General features: G+C 44.2%; 1 protein-coding gene across 6 annotated transcripts in view; it reads left to right on the forward strand.

The window, feature by feature from the left end:
* The window catches only part of Ddx31 (DEAD-box helicase 31), a 66161-nt gene that overhangs the window by 34129 nt on the left and 13199 nt on the right, over positions 1–18833 (forward strand). For 4 of the 6 annotated variants that reach the window (XM_074052929.1, XM_074052930.1, XM_074052931.1 and 1 more), the window contains 4 exons: positions 152–291; positions 4948–5029; positions 11079–11190; positions 16578–16746. In XM_074052929.1, coding sequence (XP_073909030.1) covers positions 152–291; positions 4948–5029; positions 11079–11190; positions 16578–16746 — 503 coding nt within the window. The remainder of the gene's footprint in view (positions 1–151; positions 292–4947; positions 5030–11078; positions 11191–16577; positions 16747–18833) is intronic. The other 2 variants (XM_074052934.1, XM_074052933.1) reach the window with 1 other exon arrangement.

Below are 18833 nucleotides of genomic sequence, written 5' to 3' on the forward strand. Positions count from 1 at the left end.
TGAGTGACTTCTCCTTGTCATTGTGTTAGAGCAACCATAGCACCAGTATCTAATTCTTGGGATACCTGGAGGCAGGTGAGAGGTATTGCACTTCTAATTAATGGCAATCCCTTGATCTATGAATGCCTTCATTTTTTGTTACCCTTTTTAGTACAGCGCTCCATCTTCGCCTGCAGAATACATCCACCGGATTGGAAGAACTGCCCGGATTGGCTGCCGTGGGAGCAGCCTGCTCATTTTGGCTCCTTCGGAGGCAGAATATGTCAACTCGTTGGCTTCTCACAAAATCAAGTGAGTCAGAAACCTGAACGGGGTTTCAGCTGATCTCACCTAATTAACTTTCTGTCGCTTTTTACTGTGGATGGGCCTTGTAAGCTGCCGAAGAGCCATTAACCCTTGTGATCCCTAAATGAGTCCCAGAATAGCCAGTGGCAAAAACTAAAACCCTTAATGCCATCAGCACCTGACAGTTTTCATTGCATTGCTAAGTCATGGGACAATCTGTTGCACTTTAAGATAGAAGTCTGTGTTTCATTTCCCTTATGCTAAAGTGAGAACGCACTACCCTCACCAGCCAGCTTCTCAAAGTCCTTTTGATTCACAATTTTTATTTCTTGCAGTTAACGTTTAGTAACTTCAGAATTGGCCTTTTTAAAACAATTTTACTCATCACACAATTCCCTTCCCCCAGGAAAATAATCCAGGAGTTGGGGGTAGCCTTCAAGGTAGTCAAAATAACGTGCTGAGTACATGTCTGCAGCCCATACTTCCCAGCTGCCATCTTATGTGTGGCACAGTTAGGTAGCGAACTCTTACGCCTCTGCAGAAAGCCCATAGTTGTGGCAGGAAAACCCACAAAGAAATGATGTGCCTGAGTTTGGAGATGGTTTTGTTTTGTCTTCCATAAATTCTCTGGTACCTGAAATTGCAGGTTCCAATAATGAACTTCTAAAGGCATCCAGTTTTGGTCACAGGTCTACTTTAGAGAGTGTCTTCTCCTCAGACACAGCACAGTAATAGGTAAAAGTATTTTCAGAAGCAGAGGAGGAGCCAATGTTTGCCTGTGGTGGTCGGACCTCCTGGGCCCAGAAGCAGCAATGGCCACTCAAGTGCTGGGAACCCATGCTGTGTTGTGAGCACACATCCTCACTGTTCTGCTGAGTGTGATGATCTGGTTTCTTACTTCCCTCCTTGCCCAGCCCTGTTATCTTATGTAAAAAGTCAAATAAAGCTCACGAAGTGTTTTCCTCTAAAGTACACAGCTGGAGAAAAACATGGTATTACACATTGGAAATGACATATCAGGCAGACAGGAGACCTGGTCTGGGGGTGGCAGGAGGACTAACTGCAGAGCTCATGGCTATCCCAGCAGCTTTCGCCCACTTCTCAGCTTCCTTGCTCTCACAGGCCAGTGATGAAACCTTCCAACTCTTTCGAAACTGCTGCTGTTGCTTTTTAATTTTATTTTTGAATTAGCAGACATTAAAAATAGGAGGGTGTTGATTGTGGTAATTCCATGCATGCACACCCTCTCAGGGTTCTTTGTGGACTGACACTTGTTCCAGAATGCACCTCCCTTCTTTTTCTTTGGTGTTGGGGGAGGCAGGACCTTCCTCCTGGTGATAATTTCAGATGGGACACAATAAAGATAGTTTGGGATTTCCTTTTATTTAACTTGTTCTTTAGTACAAACTGTCAATTGAAAAGAGCAGTTTTTATTTGTTTCAGGAAGATGTGCACATTTTATCTTACTTATGAGAGAAATCTTTATGTAAATTAGTTGATCTCTCGTTCCCAGCTGTGTCTCCAGCTGGACTCTTAAGTCCCCAAGACTGAGGCTGCCTGGCACTCCTCTTTGTGGCCTGACAGTGTCCCAGAGGTACTGGCAAGTTGAGATGGAAGCCACTGATAGAGCCAATTCTCTCTTTTTCCCTTGCTGTCTCTCATAGGCTGGGAGTGTCATAATACTGGCAAAAGATTTTATTATAGGGATTTATGTACTCACAGAAAGCATTTCCAGAATTCTGTGCTGGACACCACAGTGGATTTCAGCCACAGTAGAACATTTGGACACTGCACCCTAGCAGCCTGTTGATCACTTCACAGCTCCTTTCCTCCTCCTCCAGGGCTAGACCTCCAGGTCCCTTGTCGCATCCCTTCCCATCATCTGCTGTGGATGCTCTCCATGCCCACTCACCTTGGCATGATCTCCTCCTCAAAAGGAGGCACCACAGTTAGAAGTCTCAGGACGCTTGTCTAGTGCCAGCGCTAGACAGTGTAGGTGCCTCTGTCTCTCTATTACCTAATTTTTATTTGATAAACACATTCGAGTTGATTATCGTGAAAGTTTCAGACATGAATCTAATGATTAGCACAGAAGGGAATTATTAGTGAGCTTGGTATATTTTAAAGACATAACAAATACTGTTGTCCTCTGATGATCTGAGAACAGTTATAAAAACAATTGCTAGTACTTTCATGAGATTAAACATGAGTGTGTAAAAATGAAGACCCTTAGGAAGCAGCGCCTTGGTCTTGGCAAGGAGGTTGAGAAGGATGATCTTGGGAAAACTCTAGAAGGAAGCAAAGTCTTTGGAGAGTGAGTCTTTGGGGGGTCCTGTGTGAGCCCCCCTTGCTGCCATCTACACTGAACACTCACATGTCTGTGGCTGGAGGTGGTATTGGAACCTGGGTTATTACATGATAGCCATGCATCACAGTTTTTTCTTTTTGAGGAAAGGCTGTACATTCTGTATCTCCTGTATAAACCATATCTTTAACATGATACAAAATAAACTCTAATAAGAATTAGTTGCAGAATATGCAACATTTATAGAATCTAAGGGGGGTACACTCAGTAATAAAAGAAGGAGGCAAAGGAGGAAGTGTGCATGTTTTGTGCCTCAGAACACAAGAGCCAGGCAGCAGGATGCTGAGTGGCTGATGAATTGCAGGGAAGATTCAGGAAGGCAGGCCGAGGCTCTCTGCAGCAAGGGCATCACAACAAATTGCCGCCTGCCTTCATGTGCGGGCGCTGTGGACCTTACCCTGACAATTTAATTTAGCAGACCGGGCAAGAGACAGGTGCCCTGTGCCATTGCTTTTGCTTCTGTGTCCTTTTGACTTCTTTGTGTTTGCCAGCTCCTGAACTTTTTCTACTTCCTCTCTAAATGTGTTGCTAACGAAAGCCATTGATGGTTTATTAAAATGTAAATACCTCATCGAAACACACATTTCTTAGATGGGGCATAAGACAGTTCCCTGAATTTATTTATTTTTCTATCTCTTTCCCTAGCAAGGTGGGGTGATTCAAATCTGTTGATAGAACCATAAATAATCACAGTAGATTTGCTTTGTTCCTCACAAGCAATGATTTCTTAGAACTAGAAGGAGGCCCTTTTAAACTGTAAATCACTCCACTTTATTCTCGGTTCCTATTTGCTTAGGGCACGTGGTCCCCCAACATTGGCCCGGGCTCATAGCCTTGGCACCTGCCCTGGCTGGTTTGCAGCACTCCCTGTGGTGTGAGTGCCCTTCTGAGGCTCATTTGGGTTTTTGTATTCCTGGCTGTGAATGGCATTATTTTCTCCACTGTAGGCTCTTATAATTGTTTTCCGTTCATATTATTCCTCCTTTTTTCTCAAGGAAAAGGGTGACAAACAGGAAGCAAATGTGGTAGAGAAAGACATGGGCCTGGCCCATGTTTGCACGTTGGGGTTTCTAGGTGGGAGAGGCAGATTTAGCCTTCGTACATTCCTCTCATTCCCGTGACAATGGGAAATCCCAGGGGATCCTGGGCATGCCCTTCCCAGACTCTCCACCTTTGGCTACTGCCTCTTCCTGCTGTAAAGAGACTTGGCTCATCCGTGGGACTGGGATTTGGCAGCTGAGAGTGCTAAGGCTTAAAGGCTGGGTGCTTAGGAGGAGATGATAACCCAGGTAAGTGGCTGTCAGACCCAGCACTTGATTCACAGCCTTGTCAGCATAACCTTTGGGGAAGAGAGAGAGCTTTTTTTCCCATAGAAGAGGTAACCATTTGTGTTTGAAACGTGCTTACATTGTTTTAAAAATACAACGAAGTCATTTTTTTATGATTGTTTTTCTCCCCTGGAATGTTCCCTTTCTCCCTGAAAATATTGTTTTAGCAGCTCACATTTCCTCTGCTGGCTCTAAACATGGATCAGTGTAGGCTCTCCAGACTCATCCTGGTGGCTTCTGTTCACAAGCCCCAACTCTGGCTTCAGCAGTTTGCTTATAGCCATAGATTCATTGGAGGTCATTTGTCCTCAGTCCTTAATAGTGAAGAGACAGAATACTGAAGAGTCACAGGGGAGAGGAAGAGAGCAGAGGCGATGTGCACAGGGCTGAGTCACTTGCTGTCTTCACCAAGGTGTTTGCCCCAGCAGTGGAGAGTCTTCTGCCACCTTCTTTCTTTTATAAGAATAAAACTAAACATACTGTGTATAGAGTGTCTGTTCCTTCATCTCTTCAACTCAAGGTAGCACATGAGTAAGCAAGCCTACTTGCTTAGTGTTCAGGATTTAGGAAGTGACATGAATGTCCATAAAGGAAATTCTAAGTGAAACCTGTTTTAGGACTTGAGGTGTGGCTTAAGTGGTAGAATGTTTGCCTGGCAAGGGCCTGAGTTCAAACTTCAGCACTGCCAAATACTAATAATAATAATCGTAATAATACTAAATGTAACCTACTTTAAATTCATCGAAGTGGAAGGAAATCGTTGAAACTATTGCCTGATCTGTCTCTGCAATGCTGTAGTGGTCCCTCCTCTTCCTTCCAAATACCTAAAGGTTTGAGAAAATATCCCCTTCCTTAGGAAGGCGTTGCTCCTATTTTAATTAGCTTGAGAATGGACCAGTTTTATGCTCTAGGTTTGGGGTGTTTTTAGAGGAATAGAAAATTTACTTTGATATGCCCTTCCTTTTACAGTGTTTCTGAGATTAAAATGGCAGATATTTTGTCCGTTCTGGCCAGGGATGATGGTTTTAAAAGAAAGCAGAGGGGAAACCAGGTGAGTTTTACTTATTGTGCTTGTGCTAAATAGATGTTGACTCATTTCTTGATCTGGGATGGTAGAGGTTTTGTGCATAGGTTATTTCTTCTGTCAAGCAGAATGTATGATTTTAAGCACCATGAACACTAGATGAGGCCAAGTCTTGATTGTGCTTTTCTCTCTTCGTTGCTTCTGGATGTGTTTGCTGGTTTTATCAAGTTAATGGGCTCCAGTCCATTCTGGAGGTCTGCCAGCCAGCAGCAGGCCCTGCAGAAAGGAGATCCAGGGCAGAATGAGTCTGGAGGCAGCATTAACACACTCACCCTGGTGGTCCTTCTCTCCAGATCATCAGTGAGGACCAGTGACTAGACCGTCCATCCACCACACAGTGGATGACATAAATATTTCTGGTTTCCTTTCAAACATACTTAGTGCATCCATTTTTTAATGTGTGCATGCTATCCACACAGGAAGAATAAAGTTGAGGTCATTAAGAAGAAAAATTTTATTATCTCTGCAGTTCCATATGGAGATTCTGAGCCATTGCAGATCTCCCTGAACATCCATCCATCCCTCACCCCTCCCCACCTTGCCCCAGCCCATCATTCAGAACTTGGTGTTTGTGGAGTATTGCTATATGGAGCTTTGTCTGTAAAATCTTAATTACTTGAATACTTTGCATTTGTTTTCTTATGCCTGCAAACAGAGTGGAAAGTCAGAACCATATAGATCAAGCTGAGGAATTTCTTTTCATGCTTTAGTATGTGCCTTTGTTTGGATCAATATTCTCCCTGAGGCAGGGACTAGATTGAACTGACCCTGACTTAAGTTCTCTTCTTCCAGAATGTAACAAAGGAAATTTACCTAAGAGAGGAGATAGTCATGAGGTGTACTATCTGCATGAGTGTGCAGACCCAAGACCCAGGCCTATGCTAAACTCTGTTGCATGCTCGGCGCCATTTAATCATCCTACCTAGCAGCCCCATAAGGTAGCTATTGCCCCAGCTTGTAGGTGAAGAGACTACAACTTAGAGGTGAAGAACTTTGACATGGCACACTCATGCTCATTGATCTGGCACTTGAAACCAGGTGATCTGACCTCAAAGTACTGTGTATCCATGTGCCTCTGTTGGTATTAACAGGAACAAGAAAATGGAATTGAATTGCTTTTGTGGGATCCAACCCAGGGCCTTGTGCATACTGTACTTTATCAGTGAGCTATGCCTAGTTCCTCAGTTGCTTTTTAAATAGATTATGTTGACCATTTCCATGGAGGTGAAGTTTTGTCAAGAAATGGTACAGCCAAGATCCCTGCGAACAATAAAGAGTTGTGTTGAAGGCTCCATTGATGAACAAGTTATTTCACGTGATTTTTCATATAAAACACTCTGCCCCCACCAGACTCTGAACCACCGTTCTCCATAGCTTATTGTCATGGAATTGACCAGTCTCCTTACAGATGTTCTTTGGTCTTGGTCCACTCCTGTTTTTATGGAACTATTGAAAATTCTAGTGTGTTCTGGGGGGTTGTTTTTGTTTGTTTTGTTTTGTTTTCAACAGTTCCACAGATCCTTTACTATGGGTCCAGTCCAGCTCTGTGAGACTGATTGACAGGGAGCTTGAGGAAGCAGTGTTGCAGAGTGGCTCACCACAGGGCCTTAGGTCAGAGTTCTCCTATGTCACCAACCATTGGCTGTGGGTGGCTGAGACCTTTGTCAGCCTCAGTTTCTCCATGTGTAAAGTTGAGATGATACAGTACTTTTCTCACAAGGAGATTGGAGGATCATGTGGGAAATAGTCCTAGATGGTACCAAATGGTCACTACTGCTATTACTGTTGTCATTGTAATGACATAAGGTAGCAGAAGGTGTGGGCTCAAAGCCCAAACTCAGTGACATGAATCTTAGTGGGGTTTTTTTGTTTGTTTGTTTGTTTTAGGTTTTTATTTTGTTTTGTTTCTTCCTATATCTTAGTGAGTGGAATGTTAGCACCTGCCTGCTCTCCAGAAATAAGAACTGGCAGGAAAATTACAAAGTGAGAGAGTGAAAGTTGATTCAAACTTACTCTTATGTGTACTGTTTCTGGGGCCAGCTTTGGTTTCAGTCTTTATCCCAGACACAGACCTTTCTCTCCAGGGAAGTGATCATTGTGTCTGTCTGCACAGCCCCTTGTCAAGATAGCTCCCCAGGGAAGGAACAGAGCAGCTGCATTTCCCTTTGCCCTTTCAGCAACAGGCTATGTCTTTTTTTTTTTTTTTTTTTAAACATCTGTCCTTCTGTGGCCTTGCAGCATCAATTCTTCCCTCTAAGCCTTTTCCCTGGCTGGAGGCCAGCCTCAAAAGATATCCGAGCCCAAGTAGCCATTATGAGGTCCCTGGGAAGAGCCAGGTCCCAGAGTCAGGCAGCCATGCATTTGAGTCCTTGCCTCACAGCTGGTACCTCTGTGGCCTTGGAAGAATTTTCTTCCTCCTCCCTTGCAAAGTAAGGAGAATGAGAGTGCGCTTAAAGCACTGTCATGAAGTTTTGATGGAATGAGAAAGTGCTCACTGTGGTTCCAGGCGCTCTGTAAATTCTTAAGGCCAGAGACTCTCTTAACATGTTATCCCAACCTCACCTTGATGGGTAGGAGTTAATTACATGCTCTTATAGTTTAAGGATTTGGTGGTATTTGTAGGGTTTGTTTTTTTTGTTTTTGGTTTTTGGTTTTTTTTTTAATGCTAAACAAGGTTGGGTTTCCACTGACATAACTGGTTAACTTGGAAAACTGAATTTGTCACACTGGGTTCTAGATGTCACGTCTATCATGGTCTGACTTGTAAGACCAAATTTAACTTAAGTTCAAAGGAAAAAAAAAAACCTCACTAAATTGGCTACTTTGCTAGTTACATAGACACATGGCAAGAAAAAGCATTTTGTTTGTACAGTCCATATCAGTGGAAAGGAATGACAGATGCTGGGTACAAGTCCTCATTCTGTTCTGCCCGAGAAGTAGAGTCCTGCCCGCTCTTCTCGTTGGGGTGTCTCCAGCATGTGCACTAATGCTAGGCATGCAGATGTGGGCTCAGCAGACTGGCCTTTCCTGTGCAGAGCACACACCTTGCTACCATTCCCCTCTTCTCTTCTCCACCCACCTCACTGAAGTCCATAGGAATGTCCCTTTGGCATGCACATTTTGGGGCTTCTGTGAACAGAAAGAAAGAGAGTGAAGCATCTGTAAAATGTATATTTCATGTTTAGGTATATAAAAAATATATATAGCTGTGTCTGGGTGTGTGATTGTTCACCCACCTACAAAGAGAATAAATTTGATCTTTCAACCTTACTGGGAGGTACTCAGAAGGTTCTGGGGACCATGAGATAAAGCTCAGCTTGGCAGAAAAGTGATTAAGACGAAGTCCTTCCATTTAGGTAAAAATCTTGGAAGTTGGCACACATACCCTTGTGTACCACTGCCAGCACCTAAAGCTTTTACACCAGAATAGTTCAACCTGGTTATCTGAGACACATCTGTTGCTTCTTAGGTGTGAAGCTTTCATCTTCAGAGTGTGCCCACCCCCAACATGCTTTCCTACACTTTTTTTATCCTGTGAGATCTGCCTGTAAACTTAACAGAGAAACTGTCCTTAGTGTTATGCAGTGTTAAAATCAGATCAGAGCCCCTGGCTCATCTTTTTTGATGGTCTGCTCTTTCCAAGATCAGTTGGGGTGTTAGAGACGAGGCGCACTAGGTGCATGGATGGTTGAAAGTGTATTTTTGTAAACTACCTGTGGTCCGCTAGCTGCAGGTGAGCTTCATTAACTGGGGAGCCAGTCTGTGTCTTTGAGGGTGGGAGAGCCAGGCCTGTGGTGCTCTGTGCCTCCGGGCTTTGACCCGCTCTCATTACGGGAGCGTTTACCTGTCTGGAGCTGAGGTGGTGCTGCCGAACTCTGCCCCCCTCTGTCTTCAGTTTAAATTTAGACTGTCCTCCCAGAAGACAACTGAAAAATACCTCTTCATTCTCAGGAGGGGCAGCCTTGAAGAATTTCTGGAAGTGGGGGTACAGGGAGTAAGACATGCTTTTTCCTAAGAATATTATGTTTTCTGTCATTAACTTTTTCTTATATTTTACTAAAACTGACCCCATCATTTCAAATGTGAGCCTAGTTTTACCTTTTTCTACATATTTCACTTGTATATACACTCACTTTATATATATGTAATTTTTTTTTTTTTGGTTGGGAAGAAAAGATGCCTCATTTTGAAACCTAAAGGGGGGAATAAGAAAAGCCCTTTGTAATATATTGCCATATTATCACTAAATCCCCTGACAGTTGTGACACAGAAGCAAGTCACCTGTCACTTAAGCTTGAGGTCTCTTTAATTTTCTCCTGGAATTCGCACCAGGCTGTCTTTAATTTGAGGCCTTTATTGGAATTCTGAACCCTCTCTGCCTCCCCGGCTCTCAGATCTATTCTGAGAGCTGTTACAGAATGTATACAATAACCAACAGAGGGACTCGGAGAGGGCTGCAGCTCTGTTTATTTAACACTCTAGAGGGATTTTTGTGCTTATTCGGTCCTGGCTGCCCGGCTTTCAATATCGCTTTGACAACCATTCTGCCCTTCTCATTAATTTTAAACAGTTAAAACACAGGAAAAAGAGGGGAAAGTTTTCATTATTAAAGTGCTTTACTTTTTAATAACAGAGGATTCTGTCCGCCAGGGGAAAGGGCATCCTTACTAATTTCACATTCATATTAAAAAAAAAATGCAAGCAAGGTGACAGTTGTGCTGCTGAGGTGGCTTAACGAAAGGAGGGCAGCAGAAAAGTTTGCATTTCACATCAGTTAAGAGGGTAAAAAAAAAATCCTTGTTAATGACAATAGCAAATGTCCACTTTGGTAACACAGCTTCTTGGTGACTTTTCTGCTGACATTTTAGCGGCTAGAACCCTTAGGGGGACCATGTACTGTGAGATCAGCTAGACTGTCATCAGCCAAACGGGTATCAGGATGATTTGACTACACTAAAAACATTTTCAGTTGTTAAGTCTCTATTCACACAGAGATGGGTGTTGATCCAAAGAATGAAGCTTTTTCTCCTCTCCTCTTTGTTCTCACTCTCCCAGCCTTAAAAGTAAAAGGGAGACTGGTACTCACACCTGTCCTTTCCTCTAAAGGTGAAGGGCTAGCCTGGGTCTCACACTGGGTTTTCCTTGGTGGCCCACATTGGGAGTGGGGGGTGAAGACAGAGGCATAATCCCGCCACTCACGTGACTGATTGACCTCACTGAGCTCAGGAATCTGAGTTCTTTGGATCTCCTGTTCACAGTCAGTAGAAAACATCCATGTTCGTTTTAATATACAGGGAAAAATTATCACTACTTTTTAAAGGGAATATAAAAAAAGAAAACCTTTTCTTGCTATGTCTTATTAATGGTTTTCATCTGTGGCATCCTTCAGTGGATATGATAGTGTTTCTAGCTGCAAGGATCCAGGCAGTTTCTGCAATAGGTTCCCAAGAACTCAGCTCAGTGGTTATAAGCTTAGGGAATAGTTCCAAACACTGATAGCCAACCTCTGTGAACAGAGGAAGCATGCTCTGAAACTCAAGAAAAGGAAGAACTTTGTAAGACTGAATTTTCAGCAGGTCACTGAAATGCTCTCAAAGAGCTGTCATTTTCCACTGAGTGGGAGGGAAGGGAGAAAATTGTAGAACAGACAAGATTTATTTGAAAGCAGGATGTGTTCAATGTGTTTTAAATGCCGAATTAGACTTGGAAAATTCCAAAATGTCTCTAGTAGTCTTCCATTTTCAACATGAGTAATAAGAGGTCATGGGAAAAAGTAAATAAATAAATAAATAACTACACCTGGTTTGCTCCCCTCCCCCACAAAGCCGTCCTCATCTTTGCTTGACTTTAACATCTTTATAGCTCCCTTTTTTCCCTAGTAATATTGAAAGGATTACCCTTGTTGGCCCCTGGGTGGTTACTCTGTGATTTTACTGTTATTAAATCTATTATAAACTGTTTCATTATTCCTGACTTCAACTCTGCCTCTCCTTTAATCCTTGCGTCACCCTCCCAGAAATCCCATGCTCTGGGCCCCCAGGAAATTCAAGAGCGAGCCACAGTCTTGCAGACGGTATTTGAAGATTACGTGCACTCCAGTAAGAGGACAGTCTCCTGGGCAAAGAAAGGTCAGTCAATTTCTTAGGTGATTGTGGACCGGATGACCCAGCAGGATGCTGACTACTCCCTAAACCATACGGTTGGGAGGCCAGCCCGGGTTCTCTGCACACCAGCAAAAGCTTTCAATCTCCATAATTCTGCAGGGTTTGGAAGTGGCACGGAAGGCTTTAAAGTGATATTAAAAGTTAATTTCATCCTTCCCCATCTTTTGCACAAATGAGGCTTTATCTTGGCTTATAATAGGACTAGAGCTTTGACCCAACAACTTGGATCTTGAGGATCTCTATTTCTCTGTCTGTCAGTAGAAGTAGTTGTAGAAATTAGAGATGAAGGTTAGGCTGGAAGTATTAGGCCTATGCAGGCCTATTTGAAGGTACAAGCTAAAATGAGGATGATGCTGAGGAAGGGCCATGGACCATGAACCCAGCTCCTAGGTATTTTGTGAGAGAGAGATTGATTTAGTGTCCAGACCCTTTCTAGTATAAATTGGCCTCTGGGATCCAGGCATTAGATGTGGAATTAGCAGTTCATATCAGTGAGCAGTGCGGAGGCGGGGATAGGGTGGGGATGCTCCTGCTGGAATGGGCTGGCTGGTGACTGACCTGTGCTAATGAGACTTACTGAGTTAGAGGAGCCACAGTTCTTTGTTAGTTACCTGATATTTTGAGAAAACAAAATGTTAGCCAGCTTATAGGAACTCTGTAGCATCCCTTCTTTATTTGTTTTGACTGTTCTGGGGTTTGGACTCAGGACCTCACACTTGCTAAGTAGAAACCCTACCACTTGAGCCACACCCCCACTCTTTTTGCTTTACTTAGTTTTCCAGGTGTGTGTATTGGGGGGGGGAACGACAACACCCAGCCTGGACAACAAAAGTCCTCCTGTATGCACCTCCCTTGTGGCTGGGATGACAAGCAAACACCACCATGCCCAGCTTATTGATTGTGCTCTGGCTGGCCTTAAACTGCAATCCTCCTGATCTCCACCTCCAGAGTAGCTGGGATTATAGGTATGAGCCACTGTGTCCAGTTTTTTGTTTGAGACTGGCTTCAAACTCATTGTGTAGCTGAGTCTGGTGTTGAACTCTCTACCTTCCTGCCTTAGCCTCCCAGTGCTAGGATTGCAGGCATGTGTTATACCCAGTTAGACGTGTCTTTTTAAAAAATCGTTTATTCAGTGGAATTTATTGAATTGAACGCTGTTCTAGATGCTTCGCATACGTGGGGGGTCAGAGCAGGAAGCATTCTCAGTCTTCCGAGGCTAACAGTGGGGCCCAGGAGCAGCAATGAGCATCATAAGCGTAATGTAGAAGGTTTATTAAAAGGTGATCGGAGTTATGGAAAAATAGAGCTTGTTAAGGAGAGCAAGGACCGATAGAGCAGAATGCCTTTTAAATAAAGGTCACAGTGGGGTGAGATCCTCTCAAGATAGGGGGCAGTATGGATGGAAGGCTGCTGTTGTCTGAGGCTTTTGGGTTTTACTCTGAGGGAAATGGGACCATGAGGTGTAGCTCAGCAGTAGGGCACTTAACTTTAGGAGCATGCACAAGGCCCTGGGTTCAATCCCCAGACCACCAAAAATTAAAAAAAAAAGGTACCCAATAATTTCAGGTATCTCTCATATACCCTTAGCACATTATAAAAGCAATGTTTGATTGTCACAAACTTCAAGTGAACTCAAGTCGGAACTGCTCAACGTGGGGGATGAAGTCCCGGTAAATGGAGTGTACCCCTCTAGTCTTCTCCCTGATAATGTCTTATCTTGACATTTCCCAAAAGTTAGTTCACCATTCCAAGGGTTTCCTAAGAATGTACTTCTAGAGAAGTACTGGAATGTCTCAAGAAGAATATAATATTTGTCACAATGTAACTTTACAGACTTGACCTTTGAGTCAAGTTAAGCAAACTCAGCCAGCCATGTTGAATTCCAGGTTAGTAACAAAGTTGCAATGAAAAGAAATAACCTCAAACCTACACATCATCTTTGGTTTGGTTTGGGGTGGCGATCGGGATATTTTGGCAAGATGATAGTAATTCGAAGATGCCTGAGTGACCTGAGTAGAAGTTGTAATTGTTAGAGAATATGGTGTGGGGTTTCCTGTCATCCTCACCATCATCGATACTGGATTTGTTCAAAAAACAAGCAGTTACTTGTCTTCTGTTTAAAGAATATTGGAGCAGGGCTGTTCCCCACATTCATGTACCATGAAGGAAATTAATGTGTTATTTCCCTTAGTCACAATTGGTTTTCACACCACAACTGATAAGAGGCAAGACTCTGGTAGGTCTTAGTCACCCTGCTTCAGACCCAAAGCTCTTCACCGTGCTGTTCTCTCTCCTGTTACTTAAGATTGTAAATTAGGGAGGCTTCAGGTCATACACATGTATCTGCTACCCTAAAGAACCTGAATTTGCAATGTAGGAACAGCCACTGCACCCCATAAGTTGACACAACTGACTTGCTTCCTTTTTATGCCATTTCAGAAACCACCTCATGAATAATTAACAAAGCAGCTGGCTTTTGCCTTTCTGGCAGAAAACTAGTTAGAAACCGGGCCAAATACACATTTGTTTTCCTTTTGCATTTTCTGACCCCATCGTTAATAACCAGTGTTTGTCATTCTCCAGAAACAGTCACCCCTTTTTTCCCTCATTTCCTGCAGCTTTGTTTACTTATTTGGTGGGACTGGGGTTTGAACTCAGGGCTTCATACTTCCAAAGCAAGCACTCTACCACTTGAGCCACACTTTCAGATCATTTTGCTCTGGTTATTTTAGAGACAGGGTCTCTCCAACTATTTGCCCAGACTGGCTTTGAATGTCAATCCTCTAAATCCCAGCCTCCCAGGTAGCTAAGATTAATAGACATGAGTTACCAGTGCCCAGCTCTGCAGCTTTTAGCTAGGGATTAGCAAAAATCATGGTAACATAAGTTTGAATTCCAGATTCCAAACAAAACTCCGGAAAGTGAAGTCCTTAGCCTCACATGACCGCTGCTTCTGTGGTCTAATGGCCTCTGCCCTGCAACCTCTCTGCAGAGCAGGGCTCCATGTTTAGCACTGTTCCCATGCTTGAAAGGGACACTTCTCAGTGATGATAAGTCCACCTCCTCCCCTCAGTGGAGTGGGGTAAACTGGGCGCTTTGCCAAATGCTTTGTCTTTGAGAGAATCCTAACGCTCCCTCCCTTCCCGCATCCCTGGATGTCATCCTTGCTGGTGTGTCATGTCGGAAGGTGAGTGTGCCTTTACCCCGTGCAGAACCGGGAGGAGGGGATGTGACAGGAGGAAGAAGGCATATATGTTCACCTTCTGGCTGGAGTAGTTCTCCTTTCTATCTTCTTAATCTTAGGAGCCATCAATAAGATAGGCCCATTCCTGATCCACATGTCCAGAATGAAAAAGGACAGAATGTCCATATGGGACCCTTTAAGCAGATTCTCCTAATTCCTGCACCTTAAATAGTTGCTAGAAATGAGAATTGGCTACTAGAGTACTAAACTGTAATTGCATGTAGCTTCATCCGTCACCCCAAATAAACGTCTCCTTTTAGTTCTTGTCCACTTCCTGCAGTGTTGGTCCCACAGCCCTGCTCCTTCTGCACAGTCTAGACACTGCCAACATTAGCCACTCCCTTTCCCTGCTGCAGCAGAAATTTCCTGCTACTCACAATTAGCCAAGTATGGGAGTCCATGCAAGTCTGCAAGGCAGCCAACTGTCGCTGTCCCCAGTGAGACAAGAGCCTGGAGGACAAGGAGGTTTAGTAAAAATATGCAGTGTGAAATGCTGCCTGACCAGTTGTCTAGGAGAAAACACTTCTGCCATTGCTCGGCAAACTCATTATACCTGTAAAGCTGTGAGCTGGGCACCTGTGTCTCCTGGGACACTCCATGCTCAGCTCCTAGGGTTGGTGACGGGAGGAGGGAGGTGAGCAAGGCGGAGGTCCGGGGCTCATCTGCTTAAGAAGAAAAGTGGCAGGAATCAAGGAGACCTGGGCCAGGATTGGGGTGATGCTGACTGTTTTTAAAAGCATAGGCTTTTGAATTGGCTTGGTTCAGTCTAGTGGTTTAGACTGGAGTGTTAGGGCTCGGGAAAAAATAAAGGTACAAGAGAGGTTTTGCTTTCCACCATCGCTGCTGTGGGAGAGCTTTCGTCCCCAGAATGTGAACATATAGGTCTGTGATTAGGGTGTCAGAACCCTCTAGACATTGCAGACCATTTGAAGTGTTAAAGATTCTCTTTGAAAAAGCTAGTCCCTATTTATTAAAAGCGGAGTGAGCACAGATTTAAGAGGGGTGCTGAGGAGTTGCTGTGGTTATTATTTCTCATCGATTGGGAAAAGGAGTTCACTTTGCTCAGTAAATAGAGCTTTGGTGGATTCCCAGGATCCTTCTAGGAGCTGATCTGCTAAAATGACACTTTTTATTACTGTTCATAAACGCCAATCTCTAGGTGCTGCTGGGATATTACACCTAAGCTGTGGGCAAACTTGCCAGTCCAGTGGCTCAACCAGTGAGGTGAGAGAGGCTGTGGTTGGTGCCTCCTCCATCAGCAGTGCAGGGTTGGGCTCTAGCTCGCCTGGCAAAGGAGCAGGGCTTGGAAGTAAAGGAGCAATGAGGGGAGATGAGAGCTCATGGCACACCATTGCACACCCCAGAATTGCCCTATTGGAGTGAGATATTCAGGGGGGATCCAGGTGTTAGGAAAGGCTTTCCTCAAAGGAATGCCTCATTGAGGTGCAGCCAGGGTTCCACCCCTATGAATCAAGTCTGGTTCTTCCCTGACTGGAGCCAGGATCCAGAACAAGGAACCCTTCTTCTAACTTGAAAGCAGAACTACAACTTTCCTGGCGGGATGCTGGATGGACATCTCTAGAGTGTTGGCAGTCCTCAAGAGTGAACCATTTCTTGGACTAGTTTATATATTTAGGAATTTCCTCTCTCCTTGAAATACTGCATGCACTAACTATTCAAAAATAACATCTAACAATTTCCTTAATTTCATTAGAAAGTGATACCCTGTATCGATTACTTCTTAATTCTCTTTACTCATTCTTACTTTATTTACCAAGCACCTGGTGTGTGCTAGGTACTGTGCTAGGCCCTGAAACTATATCAGAGAAGAAAACAGGGCCCTGCCCTATTGGACCTTTACAAACTCTGCAGTAAAAATGAGAAATTTTATTGTGTTTACTCACGTGATTCATGGCTATAATTTTTGTTTGTTTAGGAATTTTTGAGAGTACACAAAGTGTAGATTTAGGTTACATGTGTTGTTACTGTCCTGGTTATGTTCTGGTGCCTGATAAGAAAAAGAACAAGGGACACCATAAGGCTAGGGCAGCTGTGAGACCACGAGAGCTCAGAGTTGATGGCCTCCCTTCCCCTTGCTTTCTTTTAGCTCTGCAGTCCTTCATCCGAGCCTATGCAACTTACCCCAGGGAGCTGAAGCACATCTTCCATGTTCGATCCCTCCACCTTGGGCATGTGGCGAAGAGCTTCGGGCTAAGAGATGCCCCCAGAAATCTTTGTGTCACTTCTATGAAGAAGAGGAAAACAAACCTGAGAAGGTAAGATGAGCCGAAATTGTCCTGTGGTATTGGCTAAAAGTCAGACCGGTGTCATGCTCCCATCAGATGCACGACAGTCAAGTGATATGGAAGGCTGCCAAATCCAGTGCCAACTCTTCTGTCTTTGCGTTTGTGGTAAGTTATCACTAGAATCTGCCTGTCTCCCAATATAATAAGCACTTGGAACAAGAGGGAAAATGCCAAATCCTGCAAAAATTCAGGGGGTAGCCCCTGTTGGGCCTAAATGTAGTGAGAATTATTGGTCAGCAAGATAGACCTCTGGGGTTGTCTTCGTGTCCCAGTAGAGTCACTCAAGGGACTTATCACAGTGGGCACTTCAGATTTGCCACCCTGGAAAGCATCTGAGATTGGCATGGAGACTACTTCTGGTGTACTCCATGTGATTACCCAGGTAGCAGGTCTTGTCTGCATGAGATAGGCAGGGTGGGTGACTGAGCCTCAGGTTCCAGGGGTCAGCGTGCATGCTTTTGCCCACAGTGCCAAGATATACTGCTAGTACTGAGGACTTACAGAGGCAAGGGCAGTGGACTCCACCTCTCCCCCGGGTCCTGAATATATCTGGAGCTGTCCAGAGTTCCTAGTGAGAAGAAAGTTAAGAGTGAGGAGTGTTGCCCTGTAGGATTGAGGCTGGGATCTTCACAATGTTGATGTGACTTCTAGGCAGACTTCTTTCTTTTTTTTTTTTTTTCCATCAGTATTAGGGATCCATCCTAGGCCTTGAGTATGTTAGGCAAGCACTCCACTACTGAGCTACATCCCCAGCCTGTAAAAGGTCTCTTTTTCCCTCCTCAGGACATGGTGTTCCTTTAGCACAAGGCTCAGCCTCTTCCCATAGTCAGAGCTCTGGAGACCCTATACTTCAGGAGAGAGCTTTGGGATGGGTAACCACCATTGTTATGTGATCTGTGAGTAGGAATAAGTGTTTGGGTCATTAAGACTTTTCTTCCATTCACTGCATCTTCCACTTGGAATCCTTGAACGCTCTGGGCACTAAATTGCATTGCTGTCTTTTCAGCAAATTAACTGCAAATGCTATGATATTCCTCCCCTGACTTGGAGACTGGGTGACCCCACACTTTGCTACATGTTTCCACGCAATGCCTGTTGCACTTGTTCACCAAGAAGTGCTGATTACTCCACCAGGCTGGTCAGGGTCTGGTTTCTCTGGCCTCTCATGGCAAAGGAAGAGGACTGCCTGTTGAGGGGCAGTGGTCTTAGTCAGGAACTTGGACTTCAACCCTGGCTCCATTCTCGTGTGGTCTTTTTCTCAGTAGCTCAGAGCCTCAGTTTCCTCCACTATGAAAGTGAAAAAATCTGTGTTGTTAGCTACTTTACAAGATTGTGAAGACACTCTTTGAACCATACAGGGTAGTCGGAAAGATAGAAAGCAGATGAGTTGGGATTCAGGACCATGCAGCCTGATCTGCCAGGGACTCTGCATCTGCAAACTTGGTAATGACACAGTGTTGCCTAGATCTAGTTCCAATCTTTAAGTTGCTTGATTTTTTTTCCTTAGGGTAGTATGTTGTATAGGACAGTGCTCCATGGACTGTTGACGTGGACTGTTTCTCTATGTGCTGTCATGCTGTGGTGTCCAGCTCAGAGTCTGTGCACCCAGCTCATGTTGTTCTGAGCAGGGCTGCAGCACAGACACTTTGCTACCCACATCCTCTAAGTCAAGACCTCCTCCTGGGCTCAGAAGATGCCTCTGTCCCACTCCCAAGCACATGGGACTGCCAGGATTCTAGTGCACCAGACCTAGATCCTGTGCCTTTGGATTTGGTGTCATCTGCACATACTGTTGAGTGTATAAGAAACCACAAGGTTTCCCAGGCCACATCCAAGAATGACCTCGTAATTGGAAGTCTGACCATCCTGTCACTGCCTCTCAAATGCTGACACTGACACTGTGAACAGGTGGGACTAGGCCTGCCAAATGATGACCGTTAAGAAACACAAATCTTTGTTTATTCCTCTCCCCAAAAATATACAACCCCAATATTTTACTGTTAGCACGTGACCTACCTTTTTGGCTTGAAATTTCACTAGCATGTGTTCATCCTGAT

This window comes from Castor canadensis, chromosome 13 (assembly GCF_047511655.1).
Source record: "Castor canadensis chromosome 13, mCasCan1.hap1v2, whole genome shotgun sequence".
In the NCBI taxonomy this organism is placed as follows: Eukaryota; Metazoa; Chordata; class Mammalia; order Rodentia; family Castoridae; genus Castor; species Castor canadensis.